The 16,046-nt window shown below is 37.6% G+C and overlaps 1 protein-coding gene across 3 annotated transcripts in view; it reads right to left on the bottom strand.

Moving 5' to 3' along the window:
* MetRS (methionyl-tRNA synthetase 1) overlaps positions 1-16,046 on the bottom strand; it is a 53,035-nt gene that overhangs the window by 32,109 nt on the left and 4,880 nt on the right. For all 3 annotated transcript variants that reach the window (XM_083143093.1, XM_083143094.1, XM_083143095.1), the window contains exons 2-8: positions 13,747-13,907; positions 12,714-12,839; positions 12,121-12,264; positions 6,360-6,524; positions 2,878-2,987; positions 2,195-2,311; positions 498-701 (exon numbers count right to left, since the gene is read on the bottom strand). In XM_083143093.1, the coding sequence (XP_082999219.1) occupies positions 498-701; positions 2,195-2,311; positions 2,878-2,987; positions 6,360-6,524; positions 12,121-12,264; positions 12,714-12,839; positions 13,747-13,907 (1,027 nt within the window). The remainder of the gene's footprint in view (positions 1-497; positions 702-2,194; positions 2,312-2,877; positions 2,988-6,359; positions 6,525-12,120; positions 12,265-12,713; positions 12,840-13,746; positions 13,908-16,046) is intronic.

The raw sequence follows: 16,046 nt of genomic DNA on the forward strand, positions 1-16,046 counted from the left end.
AAATCCTAGTACAGGTATATAACAATGTAAATTCACTATACTGTAAAAAAAAAATGCAAAAATTTCTTGACCACAAGCATAATTTCTTGACTTTCTTGACCTACCTGTTGATTTCTTGGCTGGTAGACACCCTGATATAAGCAAGATTCCCTGAACCTATACTCAGGAAAAATAAAAAAATGATACCAGACATTTTTAGTCATAAATCATCACTACAATTTCAACATTTCCCTAAAAGTCAAAACAGATTATTCTTTATGATACTACACAGTTGCAAGTTTTAAGTACAAATTCTTGCCACTGCACTGTGACAAACAAATTTATATGTTCATGGGAATGTTTGAAAAGTATATATACTGTGCTATGATGCAGCTGTGAAACCCATATACTTTCCATTCCTGAAATAAATAATACATGTGAAAAAGCAAATACATTCAAAATGATATCAACATACTTGCTATATTTAGGTCAAGACACAACATTAAAATAAAACTCACTTGGTTTGTTGAGGAGTCGTGGTACGCCCAAAGTGGTCAAAGCTGATGTTGAACCACTTGTAAATGGATTCGTGAATCTTATAATACTTGTCACAAATTTGTCGTGGTGTCAACTTCTCTTCCAATGCTTTTGTCTCAGTTGCAGTCCCATACTCATCTGTCCCACAGATGTAGAGGGTGTTGTAATTCATCAACCTACAAAACCTGCAAAAAGGTACAATATAAGGCAACGGTCCTACAGCTTCAATATAACTCACAAATACGCTTTTGTATGGCTATTACATAAATTAAGCTTTACCATTCTGTCCCCATAAAAACATTTCTAGCAACATTTCAAAAGGTGCATCACTAAATGATCTAATGATTTACCTTAGATCTAATAGTATACTGAAAATACATTTCCAGAAAATGTTTAGTACTCTTACAATTAATTTAAAAAATAAGTAGGGCTTGGTGAGCTTTTGCTGAGTGACTTATACTTTCTATGCAGTACTGCAGGACATGAAAATGTGAGGTTTACAATTAACACAAACTCTTAATAAATGAATACGACATTTCAAATACTGAGCACAATATTGTGATCTGTAAAGATGTTCATTTTTTACAACATGCATTTTACGAGGGAAGGAAACTCTGTGCACAAGCGTCCATGATTGGACTTCCTAGATCTAAACCCCACACTGCAGAATCCGTAACATTTTTTTTTTTTTTGAACCCCTAAAGTTTATTTTTTCTGCTAAATAAAGCCTCACCTTTACAGGATTTGGATATTCTGTACGATCATAAAAACAAACACACACCTATGTTAATATTCTTCTATCTTTTGTAGTGTTCCCATGGGATATAGAAGTGGGCTTCATATCCATCCACATTATCTGTGACTCTTTTAATCCTTTGACCAGTCACAGTTTGGAACTTGTTTGAAATTAATAGTATTTGCAATTTCTGGGTTATCAATCAACCAACGTTTGACAAGAGCTGTACAAAATTAATTAACTCTTTAGCCTTCTTAAACCTGAAGGTTTATGGCTGCAGCAACACAAGCCTTCAATCTGTCCCTATCCTAGGCAAGATCAATCCAATCTTTTCCATCCTTACAGATTTCCTTTAGGTCCATCTCAACGTTATGCCTCCATCTTCGTCTTGGCCTTCCTACAGGTCTCCCAACAAGTATCTTGTACGCAAGAACTGAACACATGTGCAATAATATTCTTACTTTGTTTATTGAGGTCATGCCTGCAGAATCATTTCCCTAGTTGCTGTGGCATACAAAGGATATTTTCATTGTCATCAGCACTATAACATCACTCATGGTAATAGTAACAACCCACTTTACCGAATCAATGACATCAAAGAACTACAACACCAGAGGGGATCAAGATGGTTGACCTTGAAGCTCGCATTTTTGTGTCCCTCAGTTTAGATTGATTGATTGAGTTGGTGTTTTAAGTCCACTTTATGCACAGTAAGGCTAATCGAGACTGGACCTACAGTTTAAAGTGGAATCCGAACCACTATGTGCCTCCACCGGGTATCGAACCTGGGACCCCTTGATTACAAGGCAACGACACTACCACTGTGCCATCTTGGAAGCCCTGTCCCCCAGTTTAGTACTAATCTACAAGATATTACAGACAATTTGAAATTGAAGGAAATTTAATTTGGGAACGTGAAATGAAGCCTGAAACAATGCTTACCTGGCAAATACATCTGCCGACAGAACACAACCAATAATGTTTCCCAAATGAGGAACATTGTTTACATAAGGTAATGCTGAGGTTACTAGAATGTTTCGCTCTCCTTTAAGAGGTAATCTGTAATGAAAGATAACAAATTTTAATGAGAATAGTTACTATTTTTTCCAACACTAAAACACAACTTTAATTGTATTTAAATTTTTGAATAGAGAAATAACACTGTCTAGCTGAATTCGAATTACTGGTAATTTCATCTTTATTTCTGTTATAATGTTTTAAGATTAGTGCTAAATTACCAATTCAATTTTAATTTCACACACAATGTCACATCACATATCGCAGTTCAGTCTGGAATTTTTGGATCCACCTTGATCCTCTTTGATCTGATTGTTTGATTTGTTGTTTTAAGTCCACTTTATGCACATTAAGGCTAATCGGGACTGGACCTACAGTTTAAAGTGGAATCCAAACCACCATGAGCCTCCACCGGGTATCCAACCCAGGACCCCTTGATCACAAGACAACGACACTACTGCTGCGCCATCGGGGAGGCCCTCTATTCTCTTTGAAAACATAATATGTGTGTATGTGTGAATTTTATTACTTTGAAGTAAAAACTTAATTATTATCACTCTTACTACTCCTTAACAATTTACCAGAAATGACATTTAAAAAATACTCACACTGGACAAGAACGACTCTTAGGTTTCAGTTTCCTACTAGATCCATTTAGCCAAGACTCCTCTGCAGCAAGTATTTCCTCTTCGGATAATGGAACCTCCTTCGTTGTTACCTGGAATTAAGAATCTTTCCTTTAGTGCAATTTTGTCACCCTTGAAGTTCATCGAATTTAAAAAGCAAGGGATATTTGTCAGCATATGGCAATACAATTTTTCTAGAGAAATTTTAATTTTATGCTTAAGAATTGTACATGACAGAACAAATAATGAGATAAAACCTGGAATCAAAGCATTTTATTGAGCTCTGCCTTCCCATCATTTCTTTCATCTCAATATGCAGAAGCCTGGAGATTGGGACCACATACCTATCTCCCCAGATCTCCCATTTCGTATAGGAATGGATGGATGAACTTGTATGCTTGCTTGTTTTCAGAGTGTTGTTATCACTTGCCCTGTCAAGCTTTCTCAGCCAGACCTGATCATTTGCCTTGTTTGAGTTTTGTCCACTTTATGCACAGATAAGCTAATTGGGACTGGTCATGCCATTTAAAGTGGGATCCGAACCATTATGTGCCTCCACCTCCAACGACGTTACCACTATGACATTGGGGAGGCCATTTGCCTTGTTGCCAGCTGCATTTTTGCTTGCAAGTCAAGGTCACCGACACCCTGGTCCTCAAATACTGGAATGCCTTCACACTCCTACTAAACATTGCTTTAGTTTACCAACTCACACATTTTCTATCCACATAAAGTATTACAAGTGGCACACTACACATTTACAAAAACTGCAATGAAAAAATTTAATTTTCGTGTAAAATATTTACACAAGAAATGGTATTTGCAACAATAACACTAAGTATCGTATCATGCCGAAGGCATGACTCGAATCCGGGACCCCGGGCGCCATAGTCCGATAGCCTAATCATTTCATAAAAAGGGCCCGAGTATGAAAGAAGCTGGAAAGAGCTTCTTTTAGCAAACGCCACCTGCGATCTTCAGCGGATGTAAAAATCCGCTGATACGAATTCTTCCGGAATCGCAGGAAAGATACTGCAAACACAGCTTTACGCTGAAAGCACCGTTATTGAGAGACGCGGTCTCTCAACGGCCGAAGTTCGAATTTCGTTTAAATAGCTCGGGAGAATATTTCTTCCCCCAGTCGGTATCTGAAATCTATCGCGTGCACAGTTAGTGCCTCGGAATTATACAAGTTGTTGAACTACGAAAGTTATGGCGTGAATAGTTGTTACCGTACGTTACAAAAGGAGTTACAGCGAGGAGTAGTACGCTATCGGAAAGGAGTTTTATTTCAGGAGAGTTCATCAGAGTTTCATCAACGAACCAGCGAGTCGATCGTCACTTCGAGATCTACAGGTAACGAACATTCCTCTATCCTTGTCTTTCATTCTCTCACACCCTTGCCAGACCAGTCAATTGTAGTGTTTAAAGTTAATCGTGAGTGTTCTTCCCGGCCTCCTATGGGAGGGGCGAGCCTCAGCAACCGGGCAGGTCGCAGGTGGCGGATAGCGAACGGCCATCAGATATGGTGGTTAGCTGCGAATAAGGCAATGCCAAATAAGCAGTCCTGGACCGAGGCGGCAGTGCTAACAGGATCTGGGGGTTTGGTTTGTGGCAGGACCATCCTCATTAAACCCCAGAAAAGCCCATTGACAGCACTGTGACATGGCAAGGAAGTGCTGCCATTAAATAAGCACTGCCCCTGCTGCCTTGCAGGGAGGGGAGGGATCCCCAAAGGCTAAGGGAAGGATACCCTGACAGAAAACCAAGGGTGGGGCAGACTCAAAAGGCATGGTAAAGCCAACTGCCCTAGGGGAGTAAACCCTAAATAAATCCACCCTGCGTTGGGCCAATCCCCCACGCAAGGGTATTAACGGATTCAGAGAAAAAACAGGAGCCTCGGAATGGACAGATCAACACAGCAACGACCGGACTGGAAAAGGAAAACGAGAATGGAATCATGGAACATTAAAACTATATTAGGAAAAGAAGTTGAATTAGTACAGGAAATGAAGATACGTAAGATAGACAAAATGAGAAGAATGAGTCGAGACCGGACGGAGTGGATGAGATGGACAGAACGAGGTACCCGACGCTTAACGGCATAAGGGAATGGAAGAGAAGAAGAAGAAGTGAGTGTTCTTATTTCACGGGGCTAGCCCCCTTGCTTGGTTAAGTGTAGACGTAGCTTTTCAGAATTATACCCCCCTCTTACGATACACCTCTCGCAGCCAAATAACCTCGAAATATCAGGCTTCACATAGCCTATCTACGATCCCTTAATTTAAAAACGATCGGGACTTTGTACGGTATGTTGTGAACACTTTTCTTTCAATTTTCGTTATTATTACATGGAAGCTTAAAACATATCAGCCAGAAAACTAGGGTTGAAAAGGAATATCCCATTCATATATTATGTATGAAATGACATTGTATAATTTATCTTGAAAAAAATTGATACGTATTTTCAAATTACATTTGTTAAACAAATTAATAAATGTATTGTTTTGTCATTCTAGTATAGTACACTACATATAAATAGTATAGTCCATTTGTCTAGCATATGCGTATTAATGAACAAAAAAAAACAGAACTGAAATTTAACATGTAATTTATGATTAATTACATGTGAAGTGTTGTCATGCTGTACTGTTTCATTTGAAACCAGCCACCTAATAAAGTTTTTCTTGTATGTAGGCATTGCTTGCATTGTAGAATTATTTTCTTGTAGTTTACGGTTATTACAAGCATTTCTTAATTACAACTTATTATGTGGAGTTAAATTCCTTATATAGACGAAAAAAAAAATAACCGACAACTAAAATGTTCATACATATGCGAAAAGCTTAGGCTGTAAAGGGGCACTCAGCACAGAAATGAGCACAACACAGGACAATACGGATCCCCATAGATGATTAACCTGGCCAGCAAGACTGCATTTGATAGTTTTGTTGTGTAATGTTCTTACTAGAGCCACATATTTATGGTGAATAAAACGAAGATTTTGGTATAAAAGCTGGGCACATTTCGGTACCAAAAGTGGTATAAAAAATGGCATGTCGGTGTTAAAATGGTGAATAAAACCCTAAATGTGATTTACAAAGTACATGTATTACACAAAATAAACATTTCCCTTCAAAGAGAACATTTATGTAGTTATCAGAGTAACAAGTTTATTTCTGTGTAAAGGAGTTCATTTTTGCTTCTCAAATATTTACAGCAGAATTAATAAATTTTCAGTCATTGCATAACTCTCAGGATAAATCAATTTCAGAAAATGTGCATCATTTCGTAACAAAACAAGGTAGGAAAATGCACCTCAGCCCATTCAAAAACATGAAAAATTAACATTACAGTGTGTTATTTCACATTTTGTGTTTTCATAAAAAAAGAAATATGCATGCCTCCAGTTATTACTGTTGCAATATCCCACAACTTTCTTTCTGGACTAGGCAAGTACTTACATCTGAATTTGGGCTGATGGTTTGGGATTCTCGTGAAATAGATCCTCTTGCTGAAGGCTCCACAGTGGTAGACCGTGCGACAGACGAAGGCACCCACATGGCCATAATAGAAGCTCTGCAAACTTCAGCACCTCCACCTTTCGGGAACAATCTCTCCACAGCCAACTGCAATTACAATACCAATTACTTGTGGAAACTTAAAATCATAATAGTATGTTCAAACATATGAAGGACAACTGTTTATGTGAATCGTATATGTGTACTAATGAGCAGAGGTTTTTCTTCTTACTGTGCATGTAGTTGTTTCTATTGCTTCGTAGTTTATTAAATGTTAGAATATGAATACTTAAAAACCGAACAGTTTGGGAGTAAAACATTTAACGTACAAAATTATGAAACCCAGAGAAACACAAAGAGAAAAGTTGGTACATTTTATTGATTTTTTATTTTTTTTTTTATTTATTTTTTTTGGCCAATTACTGCATGGACTTTGTTCATGTGTGAGCAACAGGATTCAATGCTATTGCAATCTTAAATGGAGTTTGGATTATCAAGTTTTATTCCCAAGCTGCTCAACTAACAATTCAAAGTAGTTTAGAATATGTATGAATTTTAAGATAAAAGTTTTCCACTGGAAATGTATCATTCTACGCAAGTATTGCTTCCAAATACTTATTTCACATGACGTAATCATTAAATCCCAAAATCCAATTCCCCCTACAATCTTGTTGCAAAAATAATGAAAATTATGCCTCTTTGCATAATTTCCAGGATATATAGAATCTACATGAATGTCAAATGGCATTTTTTTTTTCAGCAACACACCCAGACCCCAATGATACTTTCAGATACAGATAACAGTGGTATTGGCCAATAATGATACATATTGGTATGTGCATCAGGTCAGCCCCAGTGAGAATATAAAGTTGCACAGTACCATAAAGAAAAAAATGGAGAGTGGTGATAGGTCTCAACACATTCTTGATCATTGCTATAGTTGGAGTCTAGACAACTTCATCCTCCAGATATAGGTTGAGAAGTTGATACAGTACTCAAAAATAGTTTTGCATATTGTAAAAACATTGTGTGGCACCACCATGCCATCACCCAGTTCCATTGCATGCCATGGTATCGAAAGTGCATGGACATTCCTGAAGAGAGCTATTGTTGCAACCCACCACAGACCCTCATGTAGCTCAATGGGGCCACCATAAGGGAATGTTCCACAGGATACACTTGACAACCTGATGCGAAGCATGCCACACCGTGTATAGAGGTTCATATGTGCTCGGGGATACCAATTGGTTCCTGACGACCAGGAACCAGTGCAACCATGATGGCCGTTGGGACTTTTGATTGAATTGCTTTATTTTACTTCACTTTTGTACCACTTTTGGCTAATTTGCGAAGATGGGGATGAGTGATGATATGATGAATGGACACTCAGAAACATCCATGCCCAGGCCAGGATTCAAACCCGGGACCCCTGGCATCGTAGCACACTGTGTTAACCACTCCGCCTCGGGGGCCGACTGACCGTTGGGACTGCTGACGCTCATATACACATCTGTCGTTATAGTAAATTTTGCAACAGTGCTACTGTACACTTTTTCCCTCTTGCTTCATGTAAAATACTTAGACTTTACTGTCAAATGAAAAAAAAATGCTTTCTGTGTCATTTCCTGGCAAATACACGGCCTTCTGTAAATATCGCATTATGTAGCAATTTTTTGAACACTGTAACATGCTTAGAAATAAATATGGATGGATGGTAATATTTCAGTCCAAGATCATTCAATCCCAGAACTTCACATGCACTACCAACTGTACTACGATGGCTGCCCTTGAGATTTAAAGATATGAAACGCCGGCCCAACTGAATAAGGTAAATTTCTTTCATCAATACAATTATAATATATATATTTGCAAGAAAGACTAACTCAATGCTGTTAAGAAATAGCAATGTATATGTACACCTTTTCATTCTCTCACCTGAATATGTGCACAACAATAAGTAATGATTTGGGTTTACCTGGCACGAGCAGCTTATTTGTCAAACAACCATCATTGTTCTATTCAGTCTGACCTTACATAACATAATTATCCATTATAATCTTTCTACTCTGTGATTTCTTAGTATTTGTAAAGAGTGAAACATGTACAAAAGATCACAATCTTACATTCTTTTTCTGGATGTCAAGTTATGTATATATTAACACATTTCATATCTATGTCATTATGATAGTAATTTAACAGAATTTTTCTAAAAGCACTGCTAGGGGATGTGGAGGTAGGGTTTCATATATTCACAATCTCGGCCATTTGTAGTTATGATATCAGCACCAGGTCCTGGCTGAATTTAACTCCACTAGTCACCAATTTATTTGAAGTTGGGTGAACCCCAGAGCTGCTTCATACAGGGCCATTTGCGAGAATAATTCCCACCCGCTCTGGAAATTCAATCCAGGTCTCGTGTGGCAGTCAGATGTCCTACCAACCGAGCTAATGCAGTTATCTAATAAATTAACAGTTCATTTTATTTCTCTGTAACATTTTATTTCAAAATCATGACATTTAGTCAAATCAATAACACGAACTGCTTCAATAGATGGCAAGTAGAAACCATTTCTTTACATATGACATTGATTGGTAGATTTAAGAGTACTTTTGCTAATTGCAAAGTTGATGATACAATGAAAATGATGAAGGGAAGTGCCTACTAGTCCACCATGGAGGTCAGTACTGTTTGACCAGCGATCCGAGAGCTCTCGAGTTTTCTGCGCATGCCCGAAGTAGAAGAGTCCAGTCGTAAATTGGGGAAGTTTGCGGAACCGCTTCCCTGAAATGCGAGCAGCGCAAGTGTCACGTGGGGGAAGAGAGCAATGTTGCCAACCGGAGAATATTGACACAAGGTATTGGAAGTGCTCTGGCCGTGGAGAGGCGTCTTTGCAAAAGCTGAAGTCTTCAACGTAGCGTCAGTTCGGCATCTTTGACCCAACCGCAGAGGAAGCCGACTGGACTCGTATCTGGTTTCGAGCCATCACTATGGGCGTCCGGAATGGGGGGGGGCAAGGGGGGACGCCCCCCCCTGAAAAATGAAAGTCATCCAAAAATTATGTATTTCGCACATATAATTTCATTTTAGCCACAATAATATGTGTTAATTATTGCATGATCACCATAAATTCAAATTTAAGCAATGTGTTTTTAGGAAACAGCACTATTTTTGGAGAAAATGTGCCTTGTTTGCTTCCCCCTGGAAAAAAAAAACCTTCCTTGCCCCTCCCTGGAAAAAATCCTGCGGACGTCCATGGCCACCACCTGTTTTTCCGTAAAGCGATGTTGTCACTTTTGCCTGCAGTGTTTAGACATCCATTCATTCAGTGCGACGTTTTACTCTCAAGGTCTTTATATTATATATAAAAAAATAGCACAGCACAATAACACTAATCGAGATTCAACTCTTCAATACCAACAGTGAACCTAAAATTGACAAACGGCATGGTTGTGCATGTCCCTCGGTTTTCGTTACTTATGTTCTGGTGGATAAGCATCCTCGCATATTGGTAACACTGTTCAACGTGCAACCCCGAGCGGCGTTCTCGCGCCTGGCTTCCTATCGCCAACTTCCCCTTTTTCTTGGCACTTTGCCAACTGGAGCTCTCGGATCGCTGGTCAAACAGTAAATGTGGAATGATGAATTTTTACATGCTGTTGTATTCTACGAATGTTGAAATAGTAATTTGGGGGAAGAAAAAAATATATTTAATCCAGAAATATTTGTAATCACAAACTAAATGTTTTTGAGATAAAATTCAACCTGGCAGATGATTTGTGTTAATTGTAGCTGACGAGAAGACAGCACATGGTTTTGTTATGAATTTATAAGCATGCTGGTTGAATTTAAATGAGTTTTAATATATAGAAATGTATGTCTGTTAGAAATCATGTTCATATCTGTTACAAGAAACGATATTTTATTATTGGAAGAAAGTAGATAGTGCATGGAGAGAGAGACAGTGGGAGGAAAAAAAGTGGAATCTTTAATAAAACAATTGATTTATGAAGCTTTGCTTGGATCAGTGACAAATTCTGGAAGTTTGGTTGCTTCTAAAATGGAATGTTCACAAAATGTATGTTCTTCTTTCCATTAAATAAATTTTTGTCAGAATTACTTTCATAAAAGAGGCAAGAGAGTAACTTCTTCTTAAACTGGCATGCAAGAGAAAACCGGGACAAATGTTGAATGTCAAAAGAAATGTACATTGTTATGCGGTTGTTCTTTCGATTAACAATTAACAAAGCAACGACTCTCAGTGCATGAACATTCTTCACCTGTGACTGGTTCAAAGCATTTATATTTCAACACAGATTTCATTCAGACTAAGTGAAAAGTCACTGTGTTTGACATATGAAAATGTGCTTCATTGTCAGAAAGGTTCATTATAAATATTAAAGAGCATAATATGTTGATTGCTAATTATGTGTGACATCACTGATGGTCTGGCATTAATTCTAACTATTAGCATCCCTGAATTTATCATGTGAAAATATTAAGTAAGACTATTGTGAGGTTGATTTGGAATACATAAACAGTTTGACTACATATAACTTATGTCAGAATAGGCATAATAAACACTGGTCATTGTCATGATTTGTCAACACAACTGAATAAATTGTACTGATTGATGAGAATGTAAAGCATTCCTTTGAATGGCAGATGAATGTGACACAATACTTGACAGTGAAATAAAAGGTTGTATAATGTCTAATAGTTCTGCCTGTATATATGCATGTCCTTCAAATGGCAAAATTGTAATATTTGGGAAGAGCTATTCATGAATTTAAATGCCAATTGTTCTCACCATCATAAATTTTCAGGTGGAAATATTTTTACCACATTGGTAAATTTATTAACATCTTACGTTTGGTTTATAGTTGTGGGTCTGAGAAAGGATATGCCCATTAACATGTTGGAAAAATGGGAACTTTGAGATCTTTTAAGAACCAGTCCAGTTAATGTTGTTGCTGATGTAACTGATAAATGTCAGAATTTCTGGGGTGCTAACTTTTTAGCAATAGGCAAATTTGAATAACAGGTGACCCTGAGCTATGTGACTGACTGTAATCTCGCAAATCTAAGTAGGTTGTTTATGGTTTGAAACTGATAAAAGTTAGAGGGAGTGGCGGTTTCGTTTACTCTTTAGCTTAAGATCGTAAAGGCTTTAGAGGTGTTTGGAGTAATGAGGTGGCCAAGTTACATAGTTCGTTATAATCTCATGAAATGTAAATCAAATAAATTTCTTGCCGCCAAGCAGCTTTTTGTTGAGTGACACTGGGCCAGTACATCGAATCCCATAACCAATGTTATCTGGTTTCTGACACCAGAACCCTCTACTTCTTATTTTAACAGTTCCCCAATTGTCCTCATGGTGCTGGGCAAACACCGAATATTTATTTAAAATAACTTTCAAAGTGTTTATTATTTTTTACATGATATTCAAAAGAATCTGTTTAATTCAATTCCATTGAAAAAATGAAGTCATAAAAATTATCTCTTCAAGAAGCAGGCTGGAGCTAAACCTGTCTCAAATTTCTAAACCTGAAATAAAGGACGGGTTGATTTTTCGGTGTTCATAAATTCCCCAACTAATAAATTGTTTCCTCGACTTTTCCAGCTCAGTCCAAGCTCTGAGAATGCTTGTTGAATATAAACTGCTGATTGTCTGAAATGCTACCACAACAATAAGTAAGTACATACTTTTACAGGTTCCTGTTTGTAAAGATAGGCGAACCACCCTTGAATTCCGGAATACTTTGAAGTTGTCTCCTTGCTGAGCACATCATCTGTTGCCAATGGAAACAGTGCAGACCATAAAACAACATCTGCGATGGACAGGGATGACTGGAAATAAATCAAATGGACAAGTACGAATGTACAAATAATATATTGGTTTCTGTATCACATTTATTCATCTGCATATCTTTAGTCTAAGAAAACAAACAAAAGAAAATGCATTGAAAGTGTCTGAATAGCTTTATGCTAAATCTCCAAAGCAGTGGGTGGCATATGGGGAAAAAATTATTGTTTCACAAACCTCCTGAAATAAATGCAGAATTCTGTTAATAAATTTTAATTAGTGCTCTCATGAATATAAAACAATTTGTGTTATCTTCTAATTGTAAAAGAAACTTCTCAATCTACAATTTATTTTTAACAACAACAATAACCCGTGGCACAACAGCCCTTGCGGCCCAGGGCCTACCTACTGAAAATCCCCTTAGTGTATATTATATAGGCATATTATAGTTCAATTACGCATGAAATAATGAACATCTAAATTATAAACTTACCCCTGTTAGGAAAACATTTCCCTTCAACGCATCATTTAGTTCAGTCAGGTGGTCTAGTAGAGATTGTTGAAGTGACACATCAGACTTTTTGGCATATTTACTTGACAAAAAACTGACAAGAACAGGCTGAAAAAAGAAAATAAAGATTTGGAATTGCATTAAAGCCATAACACGATCCACATTTCATCAACAGAAAAATAGTTCTCAGAAAATATTGGACCAAAACATTCATAAAAATGAAACATATTTGTCCAGAGTTGTTAAAGGTCCAGGATACAAAATTCCTAATGGGTTCTGCAACAGGACCGGAATCATTTTTCTCGTACAATTTTAATTTGGTCCAAGTTACGTAATGTTTCATTTCAACTTGGACTAGATTAGAATTGATCCGGAATAAAAGTTTCTGGACGGTATTTAAATTGATAAGGAAAACAAACTCCTGGACAGTATTTAAATTCATCCTGGAAAAAGGTTCCTCGACTGAATTGAACTATGTACTTTAAACATAAAAAGGTTCTTTATGGTCTAGAAACCATTTACACTTGCTGATTTTCTCTCCTGGACAGGAATTAAATTGGGTTCCATAACAGGACTGGAACCTTTTTTTCTAGCACAATTTATTGATTGATTGATTTAGTTTATTTTACTTCGCGTTTTGTGCCTCTTGGCTAATTTGCGAAGATGGGGATGAGTGATGAAATTGATGAATGGACATTCACAAACAACCAAGCCCGACCGGGATTCGAACCCGGGACCCTTAGCGTCGCAGCGCGATGTGCTAACCACTCGGCCACAGGGTCGGGCACTAGCACAATTTAAATTCAATCCAAGTGGCACATTGTTTTATTTCAATACGGAACTTAGACCCTATCTAAACTGATCCGGAGAAAAGATTCCTGAAAATACTTTACAAATAAGGTTCTTTACAGTCCAGTACCCATTTCTGCTTGATGATTTTCTCTCCTGAACCGTAATTGAATTATTTAAAATTCCTGGACTTTTAACAACCCTGTATTTGGCACACAATTTATACCTGAAGCTGTGAGGATTCCCATTCAAGCCATTCTTCCTCCTCTATTGTGGATCGACGGTCACTCCCAATCTGAATCAGATATTCAGCAGCTGCATTTGTGGAGAACAGCTTGGAACCAGATTCCAGCTCCAATATTGGAAGACGCCCCAGTACTTGGTTATCTGTAATACATAACAAAAAAAGGAACTAAAACAATTCCATGGTGTTGCACTGCAATTCTATCCAATCAATACAAAGCATTACATAAAAGATTTGGTCAAGGTTCCAAATATATAATGATTTTTCGCAAGCTTCACAAGAGTATAAGGAACTGTTCCTTATACTCTTGTGAAGCTTGCGAAAAATCATTATATATTTGGAACCTTGACCAATACTTGTTAATACTGGAAATGATTGCAAGAGAAAGTTCGAAGCTTGGAGAAACTAATTAACACATTTAAAAAGCTTAGTGTTAGTTACCTGAGAAATTATGATTTGAAATGTAGTGTGAGCGAGCATGTGTTCTTGGGGCCCAAGATCAGATTGTTTACTTCAGATTTCACCAAGGTACACAGGCATTTTTTACATGGTTCGATTTTTATGTCCTAACACACACTTTGATGTTCTAGCAGTTACTTACTGTATGTTTGATTAGAATATTTTTTAACTTCCATATACTCCTACATGATACTTTTCTTGCCACCAGCCTATCGTGCACTGTTTGTTGTCTTGGTTATGGACTACTGCTGCTATCTAGTTTACATGTGTGTGGTGCGAAGGACATTCATAGTTAGGTTAGGCAGGTCAGATTTAGGGTTCTTAGCATTTCAGTAATTTCCCAAAATGCTTTCAACATCTCATGTTGAAGGTGGTCTCAAGCTCAACACCCCTTGAAGCCTTGTGCTGGCTGTAGTGAGTGGAATGCCTTCTCGGTGGGATGCGACGATGTTTGTGTAAGGTACAGTTTACATCTTTTCACCAATAGATAGCATTTTTCGGAAATTCAAACAGCACAAATTACTTTCACAAAGTTTCAAATTTACTCTCATAATCATTTCCACTATTCTTTGTTTCCATTTCACTTGGATACGAGATTTTCATGCGAGAATTGAAGGAGGCTTTTGCTTGTGACCAGATATTAAGTGGTGTAAAGCATTCAGGGGTGTTAATTTAAATCTGAGCCCTAAACCTGAATTTGAATTAAATTTTTTTGGGTGTGTCAGCACTGAGCTATTTTGCACCCGTCACACTATACGGGGTCCAGCCCCTTATCATAACAAAAATAAAAGTGTGTCTGAAAACTAAAATTTTCCTTACCTTGGTTAAAAGCTGAGGCTAAAAAGGGGAACTCAGCACAAATAAAGACAAAACACAGGACGACACAGAATTACTCATTAGTCTGCAGTCCAGGGTGTACTACGTGGAATTGAGGTTGACTATTGGGTGCACTACGAGGAAGGAGCACCCCTTACACCCCCCTAAACCTGACGCACTTAGGTAAGAATGAAGAATACAGAGAATATCTCCAATTTCGTTAATATTTGGTATACTAACTAATTTTGGCCTTCTAATCTCGATCTGTTGTTAAAATGCAGGGGTCACGTGTAGACATTTTACATTATGCACGGGTAGCCCCACAAACCATTTCCAGTAAGGTTAGGTTAGGCAAGCTTAGTTAAAATTTTGATCGTAAACCACTGCCATACAGCTCTAAAAAAATCCACTTATATTGGCCTTTTTCCCATTTCCACACGTGACCCCCACATTTTAACAACAGATTTGTGATTAGAAGGCCAAATTTAGTTAGTATACCAAATATTAACGAAATTGGAGACATTCTCTATATTGTACATTCGCTCCCTACTTAACCTAACAATTTAGAGACATTTTAGTAATACTAAGAGTCCTAAATCTGATTTGCCTAACCTAACATTTGTAATGATGAGATCATTACTGGATCCTTTTCATGTTATAAATTGTATGTACATAGGTATGTGTATTTCTGTACTGGCTTTTTCCTTAAATGTTGGCCATTGGGATAGGCAGGTGTGTCGCTGGACAGCCGACCAGCGAAGTTTCCAGTAACGAGTTAAGTCATTAGCAGGACCTATAAATAAGAAGGGAAGGGAGCTTTGGGTCTCAGATGTTTGGCGTAGTTACAGCACCTTGAATAACGTAGTGTGGAAAACGATCCAAGAAACTGGTTCCCCAGATGGATGAGAAACATAGATGGCAGTGCAATCAATGTCGGTGCTAATTTTCTTTTGAAAGTAATGCGTCTTTGTTAGTTTTTGGAATATATTATGTAGATTTGTTTGTCT

The sequence above is a fragment of the Lepisma saccharinum genome, chromosome 21, assembly GCF_977018435.1.
Source record: "Lepisma saccharinum chromosome 21, izLepSacc3.1, whole genome shotgun sequence".
NCBI lineage: Eukaryota > Metazoa > Arthropoda > Insecta > Zygentoma > Lepismatidae > Lepisma > Lepisma saccharinum.